General features: G+C 51.9%; 1 protein-coding gene across 1 annotated transcript in view; it reads right to left on the minus strand.

Moving 5' to 3' along the window:
* Positions 1 to 3,369: 3,369 nt before the first annotated feature.
* Positions 3,370 to 23,481, minus strand: part of FOXK2 (forkhead box K2) — a 35,618-nt gene continuing 15,506 nt past the window's right edge. Inside the window, exons 4-9 of the mRNA XM_059379839.1 lie at positions 22,571 to 22,717; positions 16,800 to 16,993; positions 15,563 to 15,738; positions 14,265 to 14,561; positions 13,866 to 14,075; positions 3,370 to 5,168 (exon numbers count right to left, since the gene is read on the minus strand). Coding sequence (XP_059235822.1) covers positions 4,972 to 5,168; positions 13,866 to 14,075; positions 14,265 to 14,561; positions 15,563 to 15,738; positions 16,800 to 16,993; positions 22,571 to 22,717 — 1,221 coding nt within the window. The 3' untranslated portion in view covers positions 3,370 to 4,971. The remainder of the gene's footprint in view (positions 5,169 to 13,865; positions 14,076 to 14,264; positions 14,562 to 15,562; positions 15,739 to 16,799; positions 16,994 to 22,570; positions 22,718 to 23,481) is intronic.

A 23,481-nucleotide genomic window follows, 5' to 3' on the forward strand; every position in this document is an offset into this window, starting at 1 on the left:
TAGAATGTTGTTGGAATCAGGTAAATAATCTATGTTAAGACTGAATGTGCTGATCTGCCCCAGGTGGGCTGTGGTTCTGACATCCATTGTTTACCAAGCCCACGCAGTGCTCTTTGGGTCTATGCCTGTGGGCACCACCAGGGACCAATCTCTACAGTCATTCACTTCGTAGAGTCTCTACTTCCTCAGGTTAGTTCCAGGCACATACAGCTCAGGGTGAACCCAGGTATCATACGGGCCTTGGGGGATTTTGCCATATTTCCATTTTCCAGATACTGCTCGTGTTTCCCGGTCCTTTGGCTGAAAAAGTTCAGGTTTTGCCTTCCTTTTGGTGCTGCACACTATGACTAGGTCCAGCTTGGGGCCAAAGTTGAGGCCCCAAGGAAGGAAAAACATCACAGGGATTCTTCCCTCCACCCACACCCTCTTTGGAATGAATGTACAGGTGTCCCCTTTTCCGGTCTCTGTTGTCGGAGTACTGTGTGTCCAGAGCCGGTCCCTGCATGCAGGTGTAGCAGCTTCATGACCTCCAAGTCCACGGGCCCTTCCCGTGCTCTGCCAAGTGGAGAAGGGGTGTCCCTCAGTACTGTGTTGTCTGGTTCTAATCTGCAGTTCTGGTGTTCAGGCTCCCCAGGAGATACAAGAGGGGAAAATAGGGGGAAATCCTCACTATAGTGTTGTTCCGGGAGTTTTAATCTCCCAGCCCGTTTGTCTGCTACTGTTTTTCAGAGAACTGCGATAACTGCTTTATTATTTAAGGGTTGTTAGTTGCAACCCCTGAGAAGTCATAGGGCAGACCGTGCCTACACTGTGGGGAGCTCTGAAGGGCATTTCCAAACTCAGGCAGTTTGTGCCCACAGGCTTACCCGTGTCCTCAGAGCTTCCGAGACCCTGGTTAACATCCGGTGTTGCTGTGGACATAAACGTGGAGGGAGCAGTGGTGGTAAGTCTGTGCGGCGCAGCATGTCACAGAAGCCTGCGAGTGCTGGCCGGCGGCCTATGGTGTCACGGTACCCCGTGGTCCTTACACCTCCGTCTGTGCCCGAACACATCACAGGGCGACTGCGGGTGGGTTCACAGCACACCCTGAGGTCTACACTGCAGATGAAACGTGGCCCTGATTGGGGGGCTCCCTCGAACGGGCAGTGCTTTTCCTACGAGGGAGGACCTCCCGTTAGCAAAATGTTTCCTTTCTCTGAAGGCTCTTCCCTTCAGCATCTTCTTCCTGGACAAAGGTAGTTTATCTTCTCGAGCAGCTGTCACCTCTCTTTGGACACAGTTCAATCTCAAGGTGAACCTCATGAATTACCAGAGGAACACTGCCTGAGAGAAGCGGGGCTAAGGCTGGACACACTTTCCGGCATCGGTGAACACAGCGCAGGCAGATCTCAAACTGCCCGCCATGCTGCTTCCTTGTGTGAGAGAAAGCGTCTCAGTGTAGGAACGAAGCCCCCCTCAACCCGCCGAGCTCTGTCCTTGAGCCCTGAGGTGCCGCTTCTCTGAGCTCCCACGGAGCCTTGTGCCAGCCTTCTCGGTCACTCCTCCTTTCCCCGCTGCCCGGAGTCCACAAGCTCCAGGACACCAGCAGCCCAGGGCATGGGCATTCTGGTGGCTGGACGGTCATCGTGTTAGAACGTGGAGCTCACAGAGCCACGTGTCTCTTTAGGTGAGACTCATCCCGTGGCAGGATAAATCTCTGCGGTTTGCAGTGATCCTGATTCTTAGATTGAAGGCCATGATTGTAGAAGAAGCAACAGCAACAACCACAACCTCAAGTAGGTTGCACAACTGCGGTGTCACAGATGAGAATCAGTGACTCCATGACCGTTGTCTGCAACGCCCCATGCCTCTTCCTTGTGGAAACACTGAACACCCCTTCCTGGTGGCAGAACAGACACCCTGGTCAGCCCAAGCAGCTCCTTTGTAATTTGTTTCAGTGTTCTAGGCCTTCGGCATGCTGAAGGCACCAAAAAAAAAAAAAAAAAAAAAGAAAGAAAAAAAGAAAAAGCTTGCCTCAGCTTATCAAAATGACAATGATACTCTATTAAAATTAGTAAAAATATTTTATTGAATTTCAGGAACTTGGTAATTTTAAAATGTCAAATCTTTGCACACAAATTACTACTATACTTTCTAAGGTTGTGGAGGTCAGGACTGGAAGATTGTCACTTATCGCCTTGTGTCACACAGCACAGAGGTCCCGAGTCCTGGCCCTGCCCTGCCCCTTCTGACCATGACTCCGGGTCTGTGCTGCTGTTCTAGGGACGACGGCCAAGGGGGTGGTGTCTTCGAGGAGCTCAGCTGTTCACGTGGAGACTGACACCGCCAGAGTGAAGATGGATCCAAAATCACGCCCAGACTCCTCAGAACACGCCTGTCACGTGGCTCACACGTGAGTTTTTTCGTGGTTTTGTTTGGTTCAGGGCAAAGCTGTTGAAGTTCCTAGTCCCTCGGGGGCTCAGAAGTTTGGCAAAGATCAAAGCAGAAACCTCTTGAAGTAACACGTTCAGGAGCAGCCAGCGATCTGTGGAAGGGCCCAGGCAGCAAGCAGGGTGGCAGGGACACGGACTCGGTGACCTGGGCTGTTGTGAGGGCGCTCGGAAAGTCAGAGCTAAACGGAACGGTTTTAAGAGCTCTGGGCTACGGCTCTGTTAATCCGTGGTTTTTCCTGCCCTGTCCTCGATATTATTCCATTTCCACGTGCCAGTCGAGCCAACTGAACGAGGCCACCGGAGCAAAAAGGCCCCCAAGCCCTCTGGAAAAGGCACACGCCAGCTACTTGACACCAACAAACTAGCCGCCTCTTTATCAAAATTTGAGAACTGGGAGCCTTTTTTTTTTTTTTAACTTACAATCCAGCCTCCAGACCCACACAGTGTCTTTTGTGTTTTAGGCTCGGAAATGACCAACTGAGGGACTGGGCTTCCTTAGGGAGCATCTGCCCGTCTTTCTGGATGGTGACAGGGCCACAGCTGTGTAGACACATCTCCAGGAGGACATACGATGTGTTTGCCCAATCCACGGTTCCTGCTGGGGTCAGTCCTGACCACTCACCTGCCCAGAGCTCAGGCAGGGCCTACAGAAACCACAACTGGCAGGTCCAGACCACTCAGTGGAGCGACCTGACCGTCCACAAGACGCAACTGCAACCCGAGTTATTTTGCAAACTGCAAACCTTCTGAGTAAAAAGACAAAAATATACATCCCAAGGTGTCTAAAGTGCCCGGAAGTTGCAGACCGCTGCCCTGAGGTGCTCCGAGCCGCCAGGAGGGGCTGCAGCTCAGATCTGGCTACTGTCACACACGGTATCATTCACATGATGGTTTCGTTTTTATTTTCTAAATGGCTGCGTTAGAAATCCAGCTAGTGTGCAGTAATTTCATAATTTTTAATACGCATCATCTGCAGTAACATTGTGACAGCTCCATACTGGGGGTGACACACAATACTTAAACAGATTTATCATATTTGGTCTGTAGGTAAATTATAAATGTTTTAAAATTGCCTAAATATACCATTCTGAGCTGTTTCATTCCACCAGGAAAATACAGGGTTTTTTCCCCTCTCTTTAAAAAAAAATTAAATACCAAAATAACTACATTTAAATAAATAACATGATGATGATGACATTTTAAAGTTCACAATAAGGCCGAAGCCCTCTTCTGTTTGCACGGCTGCTCAGCCTGACCCCCTGGAACACTCTGGGAAGGCCCGTGGCTTTCTTCTGGGGAGTGTGACTGAGGCTGGGTGGCCCGACTGCTCACTGTCTCAGCTTTGTTTCCTTTCGTCCCACTTTTGTTTTTTGTAGGACAGAAGTCAGCGTTAGGACTGCTTCAGTTCTGAGAGGCTGAGGGGGATTTCCTGTTACCAACCAGAGAAGGACCTGGATGTTTCCGAGACCCTCCTGTCCGCCCACTCAGCGTCTGCTCCACCCCAGCACCTGCTCCCCGCACGCCGGGCAGACCGCAGCGTCCTCAGTGGGCGGCAGGTCGGACGACGGCTCTGGGACCAGGAGCGGTGACAGTGACTAGCGAACGTGCCATGGAGAGACCTGTGACACCTGTCTGAAAAGGGCGTGTGGTATAAAGACTGAATCTTTTTTCCAAATGAAGGAGGAACAGTTCTGTCATTTTAAACACACACAACACTTAGGAGGTTTGTTTTACTTAGAGTGGAAAAATTATGCCAGGGACAAAGTCAACACAAAGGAACAAACAACAGAAAGTAGCAGGAAAGAGACCCAATTAAGTGCAGCTCTGTGAGTCCACCAGTTCTTTCAGTCATGGTTAACATGCGGCCCAGCGTGGGCGTCCGTCTGTCTAGTCTGTCTCTCCATCCGTCCTAGATGCAGCCGGCACTTGCTGTACCACGGAAAAACCCGCAGACGTCATCCTGCGGCTCCGGCTGAACGGTAGCAGGACAGAAAAAAAGAAATCATTCCATAGGCTGAAAACAAACAACGAAAACAAAACTACATTGTTTCTTTTCCCCAAAGAAATCGACCCGGAAGGTCCTGTGTGATTCCAAAGTTTCCAGAGTAGAAATGGAGCGATCGGAAATGTCAAAGACCCCGTTATTTTGTAAAGAAAGGACACCTCAAAATATTCTAATTCCACATGTGAACAACAAAATACTGTCTCATCTACCAGTGCCGGCCCCAAGGGTCCTGGGAGGGTGGCAGGGACAGTCCCCGCCCTGTGCCGGCAGCTCCGCTGTGGAGGGACACGCTGAGCTCGGGGTGGGGAGGCGCCGCCGGAAGCAGGTTTTGTTGCACGTGGTTTTGTTCAGGTGTGACTTCTGTCTTTTAGGAGTTTTAAGGCCACCTGGGTTTCGGGTTTTCAGTGCTGAGGTGAAGTCCAACCGCAGGGCCCTCTACCCACCGAGACCGCGCGCTCCAAGTGTCGGTGAGAGGCAGTGTCTCCTTTTGGCACCACAGAGTTGATACTCAAGTAAGCAAAGCCGTCCCAGCCGCTAGTTTTGGACGCCCTTCTCCCGGCCGGCGGCTGGCGGCGCGTCCACGCTCAGGGCGAGGACGAGGCTCTCGCCGTCTTCCGTCTTGACCCGCTTCCGCTCCGGCGGCTCCGTCTGGTCGCCGTTCTGGCGCTTGGTGGGCAGGGACGCCGACGCCGACGCATGCGTAGCCAGCATGTGCAGGGGACTTGCCACCGCTGCAAAGAGACAGTGAGTCAGACCCCGTCCTCGTCCCCCAGCAGGCCCCCAGGGGACCGCCGGCACCCACTGGTACAGGCTCCCTGCCCAGAGCGCTGGCTCCTGCGTGGGACTGCTGCGGGGCACAGGAGTCTGGACGGGACCAGACACCCTAGAGCAGGTGAACTCGTCAGTGGGCATTCTCCGTGCCGGCTGGCACCCTTATCATCCGGAACAGTGCGCATCTCTCACAGAATCGGGTGGGGGGGAGGCTGAGGCTCAGGGTCGGGCACGGGGGCTGCCGCTGGCCTTCTCCTTGGTGCAGAGGCCCCTCGTGCCCCCGTCGCACTGGATGCTCCCGATCACACATGAGTTGGGGAGCCGGCATGTGGCCCAGGCTACCAGGGAGCTGCCAACAAGGAGAGCCCAGACTCTGTGCCACTGACACCCCTTCTGAGCCCCGGGACCTGGGGAGCTTATAAGCAGACACGTGCCCACAAGCCCCCAGGGCTGTGGAGAGGATACTCTCTGCCAGCATCCCTATCAGGGTCCCGACGTGAGGTCCCTAATTCCTGGTGCTATCTTCGGGCCCCTCCTCAGACCAAGCCTGGGAAACAGCCTAGGGACGCAGAGGTGAGGGAAAGAAGACAGATGGGGGACTGTGTCCTAGAGTGGAAGGAGCAGATGAGCCAAGGTTGTCCTGACGACTCGGAAGGAAGAAGGGAAGGCTCCGGCCACAGGCAAATCAGAAGCTGAAATGCAAGGCCAAGAGGACCAAGCCCAGGTGTCTAGTGACGGACTCCTCCACGAAGGTGCAGGGCACAAGAAGCTGGGGTGCACAGGAGGGACAGGCTCCTTCCTGGGCCCCTTGGCCTGGGGACGCACACCGGCTGCTGCAGACTCCGCCTGACCACTGGGCTGGCACAGGGGTTGCCAGGGTGAGCCACAGGCACGGGAAGCAATTCCTTAGTTTAGAGCAACCTTTCTTGTACTTGTGGCTAGGAAACGCCTAGCTTGTCTCTCTGGACAATCTCCTCACACAGGGGCTTAGGCGTCACTGCCGTGTGGCCCGGTCATGAAATGGCACCTGTCCTACACGATTTTTGCTGGACGAGCTACAGCCAACTTAGGTCTTCCAGATCTTGGCCACCTGGGTGACCACAGAGAAGCACTGCTGAACTACAAGCTTCATCTGCCAGCTTGTCTGCTGGCTTTGTGCCCACGATCTCGCTGTGTGGGACACATGGGACTGGGAGGGCATCTTCTTGGGCAGATGCGCCCCAGGGGGGCTTTGGAGCCTGGCCACCTGGTGAGCCATCAGGCCCCGGCCCTGTGGAGAACATACCTCCTGACCCAGACAGAAGGCCGGGGTGGGGCTCTGCACACGACCATGCCCTCCGGGAACCAAGAAAGGGACCAGCTCGACCCTGGCTGACTGGGGGGCCTCTGACTCCTCCATACCGTGCGTGCCTTCATCAGGAGGGAGCGCCCTGTCCCGGGCACAAGGGCCCGTGCGGCTGCTGGGGCAGCGCTGACAGGCAGCCCGAGTTCCCCGCTGGGACACACAGCATAAGCGTGTCCCCCACACACGTGAGTGTTGCTGTCTGTCAGCTGATGCACACAGACCGTTTCCCACGTGCCTCTGGCGAAAAACCACTTACTTAGCCTGCACTGGTGACGCATGGAAACGGAGCCCAACAGCAGCTGGTCTAACCCTTGCATCTGGAAGGCGCATCCCAGCCTGCGGCACCAGACCTTCCCAGGACCACGCATCGGGCTCATTTTAAACGGGAAAGTCAAACCATGACAACGGAGCCCTGGAGGAGGGAGCACTTGTGTTCGACCTCAGGGAGCCGCCCCAACCCCGCGTGCCCTGCGCTGCCTGACCAGGGATCGCAAACCACCACGGGCAGGCGAACGCGGAGGGTCAAGTGCACGAGGTCATCTCCGAAGGCCCACAGAGCCCCAGCCTCAGAGGCACAGCAGGTGCTTGGTGGCGCTCACAGCAGCAGGGGTGACGGAGCAACATGGCCCCCTCGGGGCGGGCGCCTCCACCCTCCCACGCCCCTCCGAGGAGTACACGGCAGCTCCCCGCTGCAGACCAGCCTCCCGAGCAGGCACTCTGCTGGCTCCAGATGCAGCCCTGCGAGGGGCCCTGGGGGAGGCCGGGCCGAACGGGGGCCCCAGCGTGCAGGCACCAGGACACAGGCACCTGCATCCCCACAAGACCCTTCCACCTCCTTAAAACCCGGCAGGCCGGACCCCTCGCACCCGGACCTCCAAGCAGCACAAGCGGGAGGGCTGGAGGCCACTTCCCGCAAGGAGAAGGACGCACGGCGGCGAGTCCGATGGAGACGCTTCAGGACGAGTGCAGGGTCGGCCTGGGACTTCTCCTTGAGGGTCACAGGAGAACATGGTCCGTAGAGTGAGGCGACCTTTCTTCTTGACACCCTCTGCCCCCCTGACAGAGGCCTAGGCTAGGCAGTCCCAACAGAGACCCACAAAGGCCACAGAGTACCTCTGGCCAGAACCACAGCCCAGCAGGGGGAGAGAGACTGAGGAATGGTCAGAAGCACGTTTTACTGGGGCGCCTGGGAGGCTCAGTCAGTGAAGCACCTGCCTTCGGCTCAGGTCATGATCTCAGCGTTCTGGAATGGGCCAGTGTTGTCAGGCTCTCTGCTTAGCGGGGAGCCTGCTCCTCCTCCTCCCTCTGCCTGCTGCTCCCCCTGCTTATACTCTCTCTCTCTCTCTGATAAATAAATAATTTTTTTTTTTTTAAAGATTTTGTTTATTTGACAGAAACAGCGAGAGAGGAAACACAAGCAGGGGGAGTGGGAGAGGGAGAAGCAGGCTCCTCGCGGAGCAGGGAGCCCGATGCGGGGCTCAATCCCAGGAGCCCAAGATCATGACCTGAGCAGAAGGCAGATGCTTAACGACCGAGTCTCCCCAGGTGGCCCATATATAAAATCTTAAGGGAAAAAAAAAAGGCACATTTTCTGGGAAGCAGGTCGAGCAGCCCCAGAAGCTGCCGGGAAGAGGCTCCATCGCACTGCCCAGGCCTGACCTCCACACTCACTCTGAGGCCAGCATCGTTCCGATACCAAAGCAGACAAAACGACTCTAAGTAAACCGCGAACGGCCCTGACAAACGGGGGACAGACCCCCTCAACGAGCCCGGAGCAGATCAAAGCCTGCAGCGTCTTGAACGGGTCGTACGCCACGGCCAGGCGGGACTCACCACAGGGTGCGAGCGTGATTAGACGCAAGCCCAACCAGGGCAGCACACGACATTAATAAAGGAAAAAGCCCACATGAATCATTTTAACCCAGAAAAAGCACGGGACAGGGGCACCTGGGGGGCTTAGCTGGTGAAGACCCAACTTTTGGCTCAGGCTGTAATCTCGGGTGCTGGGACTGAGGCCCCTGCAGGGCTCCCTGCTCAGCGGGGAGTCGGCTCGACAGTCTCTCCCTCTGCTCCTCCCCCGCCCCCAAGCTGGCGCGCTCTTCAAACCACAAAACAGCCTGGGACAGGATCCGGCACCCCCGGGTGACGAAGCTACTCAGCAGACCGGAGGCAGACAGGAACGAAGTCTGTAAACGGCAACCACAGCCTCGATGGTGACAGACAAAGCTCTCCCCTGAAGGCCGGCGCAGGACAAGGTGCTTGCTTTGCCACTGAGGTTCATTATTACCCTAATAAATCCACACAAGAAAACCCGCTAAACTAGAAACTAGTACAACCAATAAATGAATTCAGCCAAGCTGCAGGGAACGGTAGCAACAGGCAGAAGCCGGCAGGATGTCTATATGGCGGCAGCGAACCACTTCAGAAAGAATAGTCCCAAAGGAGTAACCCAGGAAGAAATCGAAGCTAGATTTTCACACTGCAAGTTACGGACCGTTGCTGGAGGAAATTAAAGGAGACCTGCACGGATGGAAAGCCGTCCATGCTCACAGACCGCAAGATGGGGCGTTCCCAGCACACGACTGTCCGCAGCGCTCCACAGGCTCAGCGCAGGCCTATCAAAATCCCAATGCCTTTCTGGCAGAGATGGAAAAGCTGACCTTAAAATTTGCATAGAACTGCTTGGTATCCACAACAGTCAAAACAATCTTGGGGAAAGAACAAAGTCGGAGGACTCATACTTCCCCATTTAAAACTTCTACAAAACTAAACATCAAAACCGTGGCTCTGGCAAAAGGGCAGACACGAAGATCAATGAAACAGAACTGAGAGAAACAAACCCATACATCTGAGATTGAGTGATTTTCCATTTTTTTTTGGTAAACCTTTTTTTTTTTTTTTTTTTTTTAAGATTTACTTATTTGACAGAGGAAGAGAGAGAGCACATGCCTGCACAAGCAGGGGGAGAGGGAGAGGGTGAACCAGGCTCCCTGCCGAGCAGAGGGCCCAATGCCGGGACCCCAGGGTTACAACCCAAGCCGAAGGCCGACGTTTAACCTACTGAGGCGCCCAGGCTCTCAAGTGATTTTCAGGAAGGGTGAGAAAACCATTCCGTGGGGAAAGCACAGTTTCTTCGAAGGGTGCTAAGACTCCCAACTGGGCATCCCCATGCCAAAGAATGAAGTCAGGCCCTTACCTCACATTATATACAGAAATTAACTCAAAACGGATCAAAGACCTAAACGTTAAAGCTGAAACTACACAGCTGTTAGTAGAGGAAAACATAGGGGTAAATCGTCATGACCTCAGACGTGGCAATGGACTCTTAGCAGGACACCCCAAAGCACAAGACACGGGAAAAGAGAGAAACAAGACACCACAGTTGAAATCGGTGCATCAGAGGCGCTATCCAGAAAGCGAAGACAAAAACCACCGAATAGGAGGAAATATCTGCAAATCACATGTCTGATTAGGACCTAGTATTCAGAATATATAAAGAGCTCCTAGAGCTCAACAAAAAATGGGCAGAGGACTTAGAGGCATCTGCTTGAAGAAGACATACAAATAACCAAGCAGTTGAGAAGATTAACACTTTCGTCAGGAAGGAAATGCAGATCAAAACCACAGATGCTGGGAGCCTGGGGGGCTCAGCTGGTTGAGCCTCTGACTCCTGGTTTCAGCTCAGGTCATGATCTCAGGGTCGTAGGATGGAGCCCTACCCCAGGCTCCACGCTCCACTCGGCAATCTACCAGAGAGTCTCCCTCTGCCCGTTCCCCGCTTTCCCCTCTCTTCAACCACTACCACCACACTGATAATCACGTCACACCCACCAAGATGGCCATGAGGGGAAAAAAACCCAGAAAATACCAAGTGATGGTCCGCATGCGGACAAATCAGAACCTCACACAGCACTGGTGAGAACGCACAATGTGGCCGCTATGGCAAACAGTTTGGCAGCTCCTCAATAAATTAAACACAGCCTGGCAATGAGCAGGTCTACTCCTGGGTTTACAACTCCCAAACTCAATGCATATGCACGAATGTTTACAACACTACTACTCATAACAATCGAATGTCCATCAGCTGACGAATGAGCCAACAAAAATGGAAACATATTCAGCCATACAGAAGAGCTGACCTAGGCTACATCAGTGAACCTCAATCATGATGCTAAGAGAGACCAGATATAAAAGGCCACAGACTTTATTTACAGGAAATGTCCAGTGTAGGTAAACCCACAGAGACAGCAGATTAGTGGCCACCAGGGGAAGAGGAAGTGACTGTTCACTGGGTACTCAGTTTTTTCTGAACTCATCAGAGGTGATGGTTTCAAGACACTATAAATGGACTTTATGCCACTGACTTGTATACTTCAATATAGTCATATCGTGTTATGTATATTTTAATATTACTTTAAAAAAAAAAAAAGCGGCTTTGAATCCTCAAGAGGTACTAGGTATAAAAGGGTTATTGCTGGTTTTAAAGACCACAGTAATGGCATGGTGCTTGCACTGCACAAGGAAATTCCTTCGGAGATGCTGCGATACTAAGACCTGGAATGACCCTGGGCCTGGACCTGAGTGGGGAACAGACGGGGAAGAACAGAGTAAGATGGGCTGTGAGCTCATCTCTGGAATGATAAACCTTTTCCACAGTAACAAGCTTAGAAGAAAAATATCAAAGCTGCTGACTTTCACAACTGATTAACAGCAGGTCCTGCTTTCCCTTCTCAAGAGGGACTTTCACAGGTAAAGGAAGTCACAGGCCATGCAGCCCCCAAGCGACACCTGACACTGCAAAGGAGAGCCACCTCCAGGCCCCCTTCCTTGTCCACGGAGTCTTAAAGCTCATCTGTCGTCTCTTCCCCTTCTCAAAAGCATCTCCTTCACCCACTCAGCGGGGCGCTGCCACGGCGGAGGAGCACGTCGGGACGGGTCGGGAAACGGAGACTGAAAACAGATGCTATGACGTAGCATCATCACTGACCGGATAAAAAACACTTTCCAAGTCAGTGATTTTTAAGAAAAGACTGCAACCAAATTAAGGAACCAATAAACAGATAATTTAGAATGGTTTTTGCCAAAAGATGACTAAAACTGGAAGGAGTTTCGGTATTTTTCCACCCTTCCTTCTTTTGAGAGGGAACAAGGTCTCAGGGCTGACCCCGGGGTGATCATCAATGATGATTGTGGGGCTTTCTTTAAAGCCCCAAGATTGAGAAATTCATCTTTAATACAATTTTACTTTGTTTTATAAGAATTGTATTTCTTGGTTTCTTTCCCCCCAAGATTGATTTATTTTAAAGAGTGTGCATGAGCAGGGCGGGGGCGGGGGGGGATCTCAGACTCCACCCTGAGCGCAGAGCCCGACATGGGCTCACCAGCCTGAGATCACGACCTGAGCTGAGACCAAGAGTTGGACACTTAACCGGCTGCATCTCCCAGGTGCCCTCAGATTTTTGGTTTTGATCGACTGTAGTAGTAACAATTGATAAATCAACCCTTACAGTCACAGTGAAATCTTTAACACTTCTGCATTCTCCTGCTGCAGGGTAAAAAATGTGCTCAATCAACCACATTCAAGCATAAAGTACTTGGCATGTGTCCAACATCCATGAGGGTGTGGGACACAGTGACAAGGGCAGGAGGGCCTGTCTGGGTGTTGGTATGTCCTGAGAGTAGGTACCCAGTCAGGGCAGGATTCAGAACCAGCAGCACATTTAAGAGAACAGTGTAACATTTTTATTCTCAAACATCAATATTTTTAATAGTGGACAAGTTAACCCTTTACTTATTAAATTTGTAAAGAAATATTTTAGATGCCAACTTACACATGTGAAAGGGATACAGTTTTTCCAGCTCCTTTGAGCAGAGAGGCCGACATAAAAGCCCCCTGACTGGCACCAGTGGTTCTTGGACAACCTGGACTGCGTCAGAAATGCACATTCTTGGGCCCCCAGACCACACCTGCTCATTCAGGGACTCTGAGAGGGAATCCGTGAGGGACACTGAGGCACATGACGCCTGGGAAGCACCAGCACCCACGGCTTCGCACTGAGCAGGACTCAAACCAGAAGAGGACCGATCCATCCACCTCCCAACGCCACCTGCTTCCAGCTGCACCCAGGACCCAACAGTTTGCTCCATCAAGACCAGCCACAATGACAAACTTACTCAGAGAGAAAAGAGCAAGACCCGAACAACTCTTAACACCTAAGAGACATGGAGCCTGAGAAGAAAGCATTTTAAATGGGTAACTTTGCAAATTTCTCCATCTGCCCACAGGCTGGCATGTGGTAATCATTTAAAAAACAAACAACACTCAAAAAAGGTTCCAGATCTTGTCCCTCCATTGCCTCTGGGGTGAGGCGGTCAGAATCTGAACCCCACGAGGTAAATGCAGGTCTCCTCCGTTCCTTAACAGCTCAGTAAGGAGTGGGAGCGCGACACAGTGAAGACTTCTGTGCCCTGCCCTCTCTCGAAGCAACTGTCCGTGGGCACAGAGAGCTGTTTTTGGCCAGCGGCCTGACTCTACTGCTCGAGGTCCTGCAGGCTGCTGCGGAGTCCTACAGGACAGCGCACTGCACATGCCTGGGCAAGGACCCGCGGCTGAAACCACAGCAGCAGTGAGGACACGGGATTCCCAGCCTTCGCCTGGCTCCACAAGTCCGGCCAAAAGGAGTTCCCTGGGCCCTCCTTTAAAATCCAAGCTCCCCTGGCCTGTCCTGTCTTCTCCACTCACTGATGTCAGAACACTCGTGGAGAGCTACGTGCATAGAGGAGCAGGACTCTTGGCTTCTGTCACACACACTCAGGCATACCACACGCGTACCTGTAGACCACACCCAGGAGTCTACACACAACAAGGCAGGTGTATTTCCCTCTAGGTATTTACAGGAACACTAAGCTCAAACGGGTCGTCCAGGGGGATCCGTGAGAGCTGACACCCACAACCACTCAGCAGGTACCCTACAGTACTAGTAGTTTAGGGACACCTCAGTGGCTTAGTTAAGCGTCTGTCTTTGGCTCAGGTGATGATCCCAGGGTCCTGGGATTGAGCCCTGTGTCGGGCGCCCTGCTCAGTGGGGAGCCTGCTTCTCCCTCATGCTGCTCCCCCTGCTTGTGCTCTGACAAATAAAATCTTAAACAAAAAGGTTTCCTATGGTTTAGAAATGCAAACCCGTCCTTAGACAAAAATTAAAATTGTAACAGTTGGAACCAAAAGAAGGAACGGTGCCGTTCATAAAAAGGAGAGCGAAGGACCTCTGCTCTTGATATTTGGACTCTGTTAACTGCGGCAGACAGCGCTTACCATTGTTCACCTGGCCATGGACGGCGGCGGGGACTGGCACCACGTGAGTCCCATTTTGTGTTACAGTTTTTATTGGCAGCTGGTGCTGCCCCAGAGACGCCTGCTGCACTATGGTGACCGTCTGGACAGGCGTGGTCTGTGGCGTCTGAATGATCCGGCTGGCAGCACCCAGCGCGGCGTGGCTAATCGCAGGAATAGGTTCCACTTTCACTGAAATTTAAAAAAAAGAGGCAAAGAAATGATACCAACTGATATTACTGGAAAGCTTCCAGAAATCTCACCAGGTGGCCGGCAAAGCCACATAGGCCCCCTCGTGCTGAGGCAGGAGTCTGAGCAAACAAGTGCGCCGGCGTCTCAGGGCCTGAGAAACCACCGGCGGCCCCGGCTTCTGCGGCTCACCTTTGACTTCCTTGTGATCGCCGTTCTCTTGTGGCTCTGCCTTAGGAGGGGCTAGCACGGCTGCCTGAGCGACCACGGCCTGGCCAGCGACCGTGTACGTGCTCGCCGGGGCCAGGCCGGCCACGCTGGTGACGGACACTGCAGGGATCTGGTGGACAACGTGCACGGTCTGCACGACAGGCTGCTGGGCGGTCGAGGTGGTCACGGGAGCGGCGACCGTGTAGGTGACGGGCTTGATCGTCGGCGGCAGCTGCCGCTGCACGGCGATCAGAACAGGCTGACTAGACAGAGGTGAGCCTGCGGGGGACAAGGAGACGGGTGAGGTGCCGTCGCCCGCGCTCCTCCAGCCGTATCCCAGAGCTGGCCGAGCACCCGCAGCCGCTCACAACCCAACACGTGCCGCCTTTCACCTTGTAGCACCCAAGTCACGCACGATGGGCGGAACGGAGTATTTTAATGGAGATAGCCAACTCCTGGAGGCGATGGCAAAAACCGCAATTCTCGCTCTATTCAGATCTCTCACAACACCTCTTCCCACAGTTCTCTCCTCATGAGAAAGAGAATGTCGACACGATATATGGGAAGAAGCTGCCTACTGGGGTCCGAACAAAGGGGCCATGCTCCCCCAGGATCAAAGTCTGTATCTCACGGTGGGTGCGAGGGAACCTCAAAGTCCGGACACACTTACAAGCTCCACCAACCAACCCCTGCCTCTGCTGGTTTGGGCACAGAATAAAGGAAAAGCCACAGGTGACATGCTGCCCGCACGGCCAGGAATCCCACCATATCAAAATAAGCGCCCTGCCAACCACACGGGAACCCTAACAGAATTAGTTGGCCCACATTTCCACGCCATGTCTTTTCGTGTGTGCGGGTTTCTATTAACTCTCCAGAAAACACATTTCTACTCTGCACCGTGACTTGTACAGAAATGCTCACCGTTCATTAAGTGAAGTGTTTCTGCTGCCAATCAGTGTCCAGTTTGTCTAATTTGTATTATTTCTTTGGGTGGGGGATTTTTTCCCTAATTTTCAAATGATGAAGCAACTGAGATTAATTCTGAACTATTTATTTCAGGCATCTACACAGCTATTTACATAAAACAATGTTCACTGATTTTTTAAACACTCACACAGTGCTATCAGCTTTTCAGAACTTACCGTGTGAGACCCTATGCAGAAAGCACCAGGTACAAAGGAGCCAAGGCCTCTTCTGCGTCCCCTCTGAGGAGCCGGGCGCCCCTGCCTCTCTGACCCCCTCCACCACCACTGCGCCTGCTCTGTCACTGCACATCTCACCTGGTGCACTCTGGGCAAACCGTGCCTCCTGGATGACGGCCAGTTTGGGCTGTGAGGCGCTGGGCTCAGGCTCCAGGGGGGCTGGCGAACCTTCCCTCGACAGGCTCTCGGGGGTCTGGGCACCACTGGAGTGGGCAGACAGCACTCCAGCGTGATTGGGAGAGGCTGGGGCACTTCTGGATCACCAAAAAGAAGACAGTGGGTTTTTACAGGTAAAGCACTCATTAAGCGGCCTTGTTTCAATAAAGTGCGTTCTGAAAAAGGGTGTCATCTGTCTTCTGCCAACCGACTACAGCTCTATATGTCCTACTTTCCGTGTGAACGCCCGTGACCTGAGAGGGATCCCCAACAAGACTCACTCAGTTGTGACGGCCCATGTGCCGGGCTGGGCCACCACAGCTCCGGGCCCAGCACAGGCCGCACTGCCCCAGAGCTGGACCAGCTGCGCTCTCGAAGCAGCTCCTGTCCGCCGGCAGCAGGAGCGGGCAGTGTGCGAGCAGGCAGGGGCCTAAGACCTACATCATGATCATTTCTCTCTTTCTTTCTTTCTTTTTTTGCTTAAAAAACAGAGTATCTAGGGCGCCTGGGTGGCTCAGTGGGTTAAGCCGCTGCCTTCGGCTCAGGTCATGATCTCGGGGTCCTGGGATCGAGTCCCGCATCGGGCTTTCTGCTCGGCAGGGAGCCTGCTTCCCTCTCTCTCTCTCTCTCTCTGCCTGCTTCTCCATCTACTTGTGATTTCTCTCTGTCAAATAAATAAATAAAATCTTAAAAAAAAAAAAAAAAAAAAAAAAAAAAAAAAAAAAAAAAAAAAAAAAAAAAAAAAAACAGAGTATCTATAAGCTAATAATGTATTATTTGAAAATCAGGTAATTAACATTTTATAAGTCAGTCTTGAGTTTAAGCAGCTAAAATGCGGCTTTAAAGAGCTGTTCACAAGCCAACGGGAAGGAACACACGCTGCTCATCGAACACGATACGTAACGAGTCCGATGAAGCCACAACGGCAACATGGGAACAGGGTGTAAAGAAAACTTCGTCAACAGTCTGAGCTGTTCCGGACACTATTAAGAGAAAGTCCGTGGGCAGCATCAACACGTCTTTTCAAATTCCCACCCCAAACACTCAATCACAATGCATTCAGCAGTTCCTTCACTTGCAAAAGAAAATTGACCAATACATGGAAGGTAAATTCACTGACCAGTAAGTGAGGTCTTTTTTGATTGTCTTTTTTCCTTACCTAGAGGAGAGCGGTCCCAGAGGGGTTCTAAAGCAAGGCACGCCCCTAGGCCGTCTTTTCCTAAAAGCCTGCTCTATTAATTTGCTTTCAGAAGCAGGATCTATCCTCCAGAATGAGCCTTTGCCTGGTTCTTCCTGGGAACGTGGTACTTTGATGAAATAACGATTCAGAGAGAGATTGTGGCGAATTGAATTCTATGAAACATAAAAAAATACGTAGAATTCATATATTTCTTTGCTGAGAAATCAAAATGTGCCCCAGTTTTAGTGCCCTGCAAAGCAGAAACCTAGCACTCAGCCCCCTGCAGAGGGCAGACAACTTTAAAGGCAGCACTGTGCTGGAAGGAACCAGTCCTTCTCCCTTGAGTGAAGAAGGGGCTTGGGGTGCGACCCTTCTGCCAAAGGGGGCCGGAGGCTGATACACGGCTCTGGGAACGGGGTGGCAGGGTGGGCACCAGGGGACAGGAGGGGACCTGGGGAACAAGGAAGGCTGGGAAATTGACCCCACACGGAAGGAGGCAATTTCCACCAGGAAAAATGGCAGCTTTCCTTTTTCCCCAGGTAGGAAGCCCAGGATCATCACGGTCGTCACCTGGCCTTTCCTTGGGCCTCCCCCTGCTTAGACAAACAGAGCCAAAATAAACCAGTCCTTTAAAATATGAATCAATCCAGTAGCAAGTATTCCGCAAACCAGCAGAAGAGAAAAATGAGCGAAAGGCTGGGAAGTATTATGAACACCATCTTCCGGGAACAGCAATTTCCAAAATGCTTCCATGTATGTTTTTAAAATTTGACCCACAAAATTATCTAGTGAGGCACATACAAAAAATTTCTCTCTCAACCCCTACTCTAATCCTTCTATTACAAAAAGCTCGCTTGGCTCACAGTTCGCAGACAATTTCAGGAAAGCCCCCCACGGCAACCTGAGTTAACTCCTGGCAGCACACCTGATCCTGAGCCTTCCAGAAAGTCAGGAACAGCGCGAGGAAAGTCACGCAGCCACATCTTCTCATGTGTTTACACTAATGATTAAAATTCAAAATTTAAAAAAATTACACTAGTGAAGTCTCAAAATGGCGGTGACTCTGGGCTCTCAAAAAGCCACTTCTGCACTCCCCCCAATGAGCCTTCTGACAGAACCGTCAGCCACAGCCTGAGATGCTGAACTGCCAGAGGCGGCTCAGAACATCAAAATGCATCCAATTCTTCTCTACGGCCCATCTCGGGGATCGCTCAAGTGCCCCCCAGTCGTGGGCCGCGGAGAAGACCACGCCAGCCTGTGGGCGCCAGACGCCTCGCTGGCAACACGGAGGCGCAGGCAGCGCCGAGTCTGTTTTGTGGACCTGCTCACACGCAAACGCGTCCTGCGAGCGTTAGAGACTTACTCACATCACAGACCCTTACTGTGATGTCCTACCACAGGGTTTAGCTAACAACCAGTAATACGTTTCTATTAATCCTCCGGAAATCGAACTGTTACCAGTGCCTCCACCAGAGAGAGCCAACCCTCCCCCGAACCCGCGCAGATGTTTCAGCGTCTGGAGGGGAAGGCGGGCGGACCCCACGGCTGTGGCTCGAGAAAAGCAGACCCGGACTAGGACAGTACAGGGCCCTCTCCCTGCGGACAAGACAGTCTCTACGGCTGCCCAGGGAGGGGCAAGGGGGCCTCAGAAGTGGCCGCCCAGCCGCAGTTAAGAACGGGGGAGGTGAGGAGCCCGAAGGAAGGCCATTAATACTGTCACGTGCGTGTCGCGAGGAGGAAGAAGGGAAATGAGCATGGGGGGGTCTGGAGGCAGGAAGCGCCCCCGCCAGGGGACTGGGGCACGAGTATTTCTTCCCCCTGGTAAAGGAGAACACGGGGGGGGGGGGGGGGCTGCGGTTCCAGGACCCTCGTGCCACGGACAAGCTGTACGCAAGTTCCCAGAAGGAGTTGGTATTTTCTGTCCTGAAAATGGGACAGAACCTACCAGACACCACCACAACAGGGTCTAACCTCCCCTCCTTTCCCAACAAAGCCACAGAACAAAGAGGTTGTGATTTTCTGATCGACAAGACTAGAAAACATGCGTAAGTAGTAAGAGCTATCTAATGCAGACACAGACAGACTAGAGTAACTCTATTTCTAAGGTAATTTAAGGCCTTTATAATTTGATCAAGTCAAGCTACATACACTAAAATCACACGGACTCCGACTCCAATGATTCAGGGATTACCATACGCAGACAAAAGGCGGCTTATTATTCTTTAAAACAAACTACAAAGAAAAGGATCTGCGACAGTGAATACATTCTCTTCCCCAAGTCCTCCCGTACCCAAGGCTGTTTCCCAGAACCCGCCCTCCCTGAGCGCCAGCCCCTCCTCCCGCCTGTCCCCGCAGCTGACCCGACCCAGGGTGAAGATGCAGAGCGGTCACCGTCCTCCATGAACACCTCCAGCACTCCTGCCTCGACTCTGGTTTCTGCTTGTCCCAGTCACACTGAGTGCTCTACGGAGGACTCGTAAAGAAACTGATGAGAAGGAAACATGCAAGGTTCCTTCCAGAAGGAAGAGTTCAACGAGCAGAATGAAGTGAGCCCACAGCACTCCCTGTTTCCCTTTCAGAGGCCCAGAGGCCCAAAATTCAAATCTCTGAGTCATAACAAATACCTCACCTCTGGGCTGGGTAGAATTATAATTATAAATCATAAGAATACATTCTGGCTTAAATACGCAACCAAAGGAAAGAAATATCCCGTCTTTCCAGACACAGACCTTGTCTTTCCCTAGAGCTTCCTCTAGCCCCATCAGAAAGCTCTGCCATGAGCAGACAGTGCCGACTACCAGCAGTCAGCCGGAAAGGGAGCTGGGGACTTCCACCGGGTGCTCAGAACAGGCGTGCGGGGAGTGTCACCGCACGTCTCCCAGGAACTCAGACGTTATGCCTCTGCCTTCGGCTTGGGTCCTGATCCGAGGGTTGGGATCGAGCCCCGCACTGGGCTCCCGGCTCGGCAGGGGGTCTGCTTCTCCCTCTCCCACTCCCACTGCTTGTATTCCCTCTCTCACTGTGTATCAAATAAATCTTCGAAATATTTATTTATTTACTTATTTGTCCACTCATTCATTTTTGAGAGAGCAAGGAAGCACGAGCTGGAGGGAGAGGCAGAGGGGGCGAGAACCCTAAGCAGATGCCCCACTAAGTACAGAGTCCAACAAAGGGCCTGATCCTACAACCCTGAGATCATGACCTAAGCCGAAACCAGTTAGGAGATGGTCACTTAACCGACAGATGAACCATCCAGAAGCCCCCGGAAATCCACATTTTAAAAAGAGGCTGTTTTAGGGGCACCTGGGTGGCTCAGTGGGTTAAGTTTTTGCCTTTGGTTCAGGTCATGGTCTCAGGGTCCTGGGATCGAGCCCCACATCGGGCTCTCTGCTCAGTGGGGAGCCTGCTCCCCTCCCCCGCCTGCCTCTCTGCCTGCTTGTCATCTCCGTCAAATAAATAAATAAATAAACTTTTAAAAAATAACTAAAAATAAAAAGAGGCTGTTTTAGGTGACAGTCTTGCCCCTACTCTCTGTGTAAAGAAAATCTAGCAAAGAAAATGAACCTGGCTCTTTTATGAAACAAGGTTGCAAAACGGAAAGGCTTTTTGTGTTTTATGCCAAGTGTGAGCAGTAGGAATGAGGTCTCACGCACGCAGACCTCCAGCACCGTCCCTCTGGGAAGGGCACCTCAGAAAACTCTCATGACAGAAAAAGGACACATGTGGGGTCAGGACTGGGACCGCTAAGGACCTCTGAGGACATAAAGAAACTGAGTGCATGTCCATAAATTAAAGGGAGGAGTGCAGCAGGAAATCTCTTCCCTGCTAAAACGCTGGAGCCAGGAGGTGGGAAATGTCCCAGGAGCGGCCCAACACGGGCAAGAGGCACACAGAATCACCCGTACAGACCGACCTTGTCTAGACAGAGAAGGCGACGGTGCAATGAAAACGCTGACGACAGCTGAACAGAGAGGATGTCTGCCGCGCGGCACTTCTGTTTGCTCTTTCTGCTCACAGGCCGCTACGGAGTCCCTTCCAGCAGCGAGAAGCAATCACTGCACGTGGGGACCGCACCTGACCCAACTAACTCCCTGCAAGATGGAAGGCAGGAGGCGGCCACCCCGGAGAGCTGGCCCTCGTCCTTCTGCCAGAAAACCACAGGACGCCCGGAAGCAGCTGCCACACACACACGAACGTTCGGGAACACAGCGAGAAGGGATCATTCACAGTCGGGCCAGGCTTTTTAGGAATACTCATGCCCACTAAACTGGTGTTTCCAATCACCAGAATCCTGCACACAATGAGCTGAACAAAACCCTACCACACTCCTGAGGCCTCACCGGCCCACATGCAGGGGGCTTTGTCCCAGGCGCAATCACCAGACACGGACGCAGATTATCATCTGGTTCTGCTTCCTTTGTTTTACATTTTCTCTGAAGCACAACCTCACTGTTCTAGATTAAAGTATGTCAGTATCACCGGGATTTCTTGTCCAATGTGCTGAGAAATCTGTCACGTAGCTGGTATGGACGTGTTCTCCATACCCAGCATTTCCCTCGGGGCCAATGAAGAAATGCACCTAGCTGTGCACAGGGAGCCAGGCGGGGAGCAGATATCCCAGGCCAGGAGGGGAAGCTGCATCTTACTTTGTACCTTCCACAATCAAAGACCCTTATATGACTAAAGGCCCCTTACAAAGGAAAAGTTCAGGGTTTGGCTGGTGGATTATTATTATGATAACATGTTTATATGTCTACAGGAGGAAGAAAAAGGTTTTGCCCTCATTAAACAGAAAGCGGCTCCTCCCGCCCCATCACTAAGTTAGGGTGACGGCTCACCAGACACATTTCTCAAAGGATCATTTACTCAGTAAGCCCGAAAGGAAGACTGTTGCCATTCCTTGTGACCTAAATGAATTCAAGAATTACAAATGAATGTTTCTTCTTTCATTATACTTTTAATACTCTGTATTTCAGATTTGCCCTTCCCATATTGTCTGAATTAGAGATGTCCTACTGTATGTCCAGTAAGCAGACACAGAGAACACAGACACACAGAAGAAAAAAAACTACAGTGTCAAAGTTTAAAAACCAAACTAAATTAAAACGCTGAACAAGGAAATATGCACTGCTTTTTCAAAGGTGCTCTGAGAAGGCCCAGGTTCCAGACACCCCAGGAATGATCTGAAAGCACGGTGTACAAGCAAGCAGGCGGGTTCCCCAATTTGCACAGGGCAGCACCACAGTTATCTGTGTCATGTACGGCCCAATGGGAGAATGTCTTTTGAAGAAAGGGTTCCTTCATCAGTCTGAACACCATCTCTGTATAGACTTCAAGAAGCGGAGTATGCCAGCAGATGCAGATAAGGAAGAGAGAAGAAAGCCTAAGTGCAGGATGGGCTGGGTTTTTAGCTTTCCTGTACTTCAGACACAGGGAGTTAACTGCAGTGGTTAAAGGGAAACCTTTCAAATAATCCACGTTTTCCCATCTGTGGGGACAGTGACCATAAAACTACAGGTTGAGGTCTGCTTCTAGAGCCACTATTCCTTCTGCTCTGCATGAAGATCAGAGCATGGGGACAGTGGCCTCCAACACTTCCTCCTCCCTGAGCCAAAGAGGGTCTCCCTCACCTCACTCTACCATTGCCTGTGCCCACGGTTTGGAAAGCAGCTTAAGTGTCCTCTTAGTTGCCAGTCAGCACCTACTGACACGTCACAGTTAGATTTCATAACAAACCGAAACGCATTTACCTGCCAGCCCTTGTCCGCTGTCCTGTAGTATGGATAATTTTTAGTGATGTGAGTATAAATTCCATTTAGAGTAAGTTGCTTATCAGGAGCCATCGTAATTGCTTGTACGATTAATTGTGCATAGGAATAAGGTGGCTTTGAATCATCCTGTATTTAAGTTAAAAAAGAAAAAAGAGATTACTGAAGTTATCAAAATTTTTACTAAATTTATTAAAATTCAGAACTGTTGGCGTTTTTAAGTGTTCCTACGAAATGCTTAGTTCTCCTTACTATGAAAATAATATCTGACTGAAAAGCATTTGGAAAGTTTATAGGAAGCAAATGGAAAGTGTACAAGCAGCATAAAAATGAATACGAAAATCACATAAGGAGAAACTCCACACAGCAAAAATGAAAAATGTAAGGAAAAGACAAAAGCTACTTAACCTCAGCTGAGTCCAGGGCAACACATGTCAAATCCCGGCCAGAGGCCTGTCCCATGGATCTAGCAACCAAGGGAACAGCTGGGAAGGCTCGGGGAGGAGGGAGCTGGGACTCCCTCCCAGGCCCTGCTGGGTCCTCAGGCACACAAGGGCCAAAGTGACAACCACTCAGAACCACCCTGTCCCACCAGCTGAGAAGCTCCTCACATCGGGAAGCCCCACAGAGGGGAGCACAGTATGCCAAACGCCGGGCTCCGACCCTGGGGTCTCAGGCACGCAGGGCTGCTGTGCGCCTGCTCCCGGCACACTCCGGGCCACGGGCGGCTCCTTATCACTGTGACACCTCAGAACCCCACATACGTGTGCGTAATAAGAAGCCAACTGTGGAGAGGGTACACCCCTGGCTGTGAACAGGAAAATGTACGAACCAACTGAAATGAACCACGAAGAATAATAGTGAATGCTAACAGGAAGCTGCAAAAGAATATA

Source organism: Mustela nigripes, chromosome 16 (genome assembly GCF_022355385.1).
Source record: "Mustela nigripes isolate SB6536 chromosome 16, MUSNIG.SB6536, whole genome shotgun sequence".
Lineage (NCBI taxonomy): Eukaryota > Metazoa > Chordata > Mammalia > Carnivora > Mustelidae > Mustela > Mustela nigripes.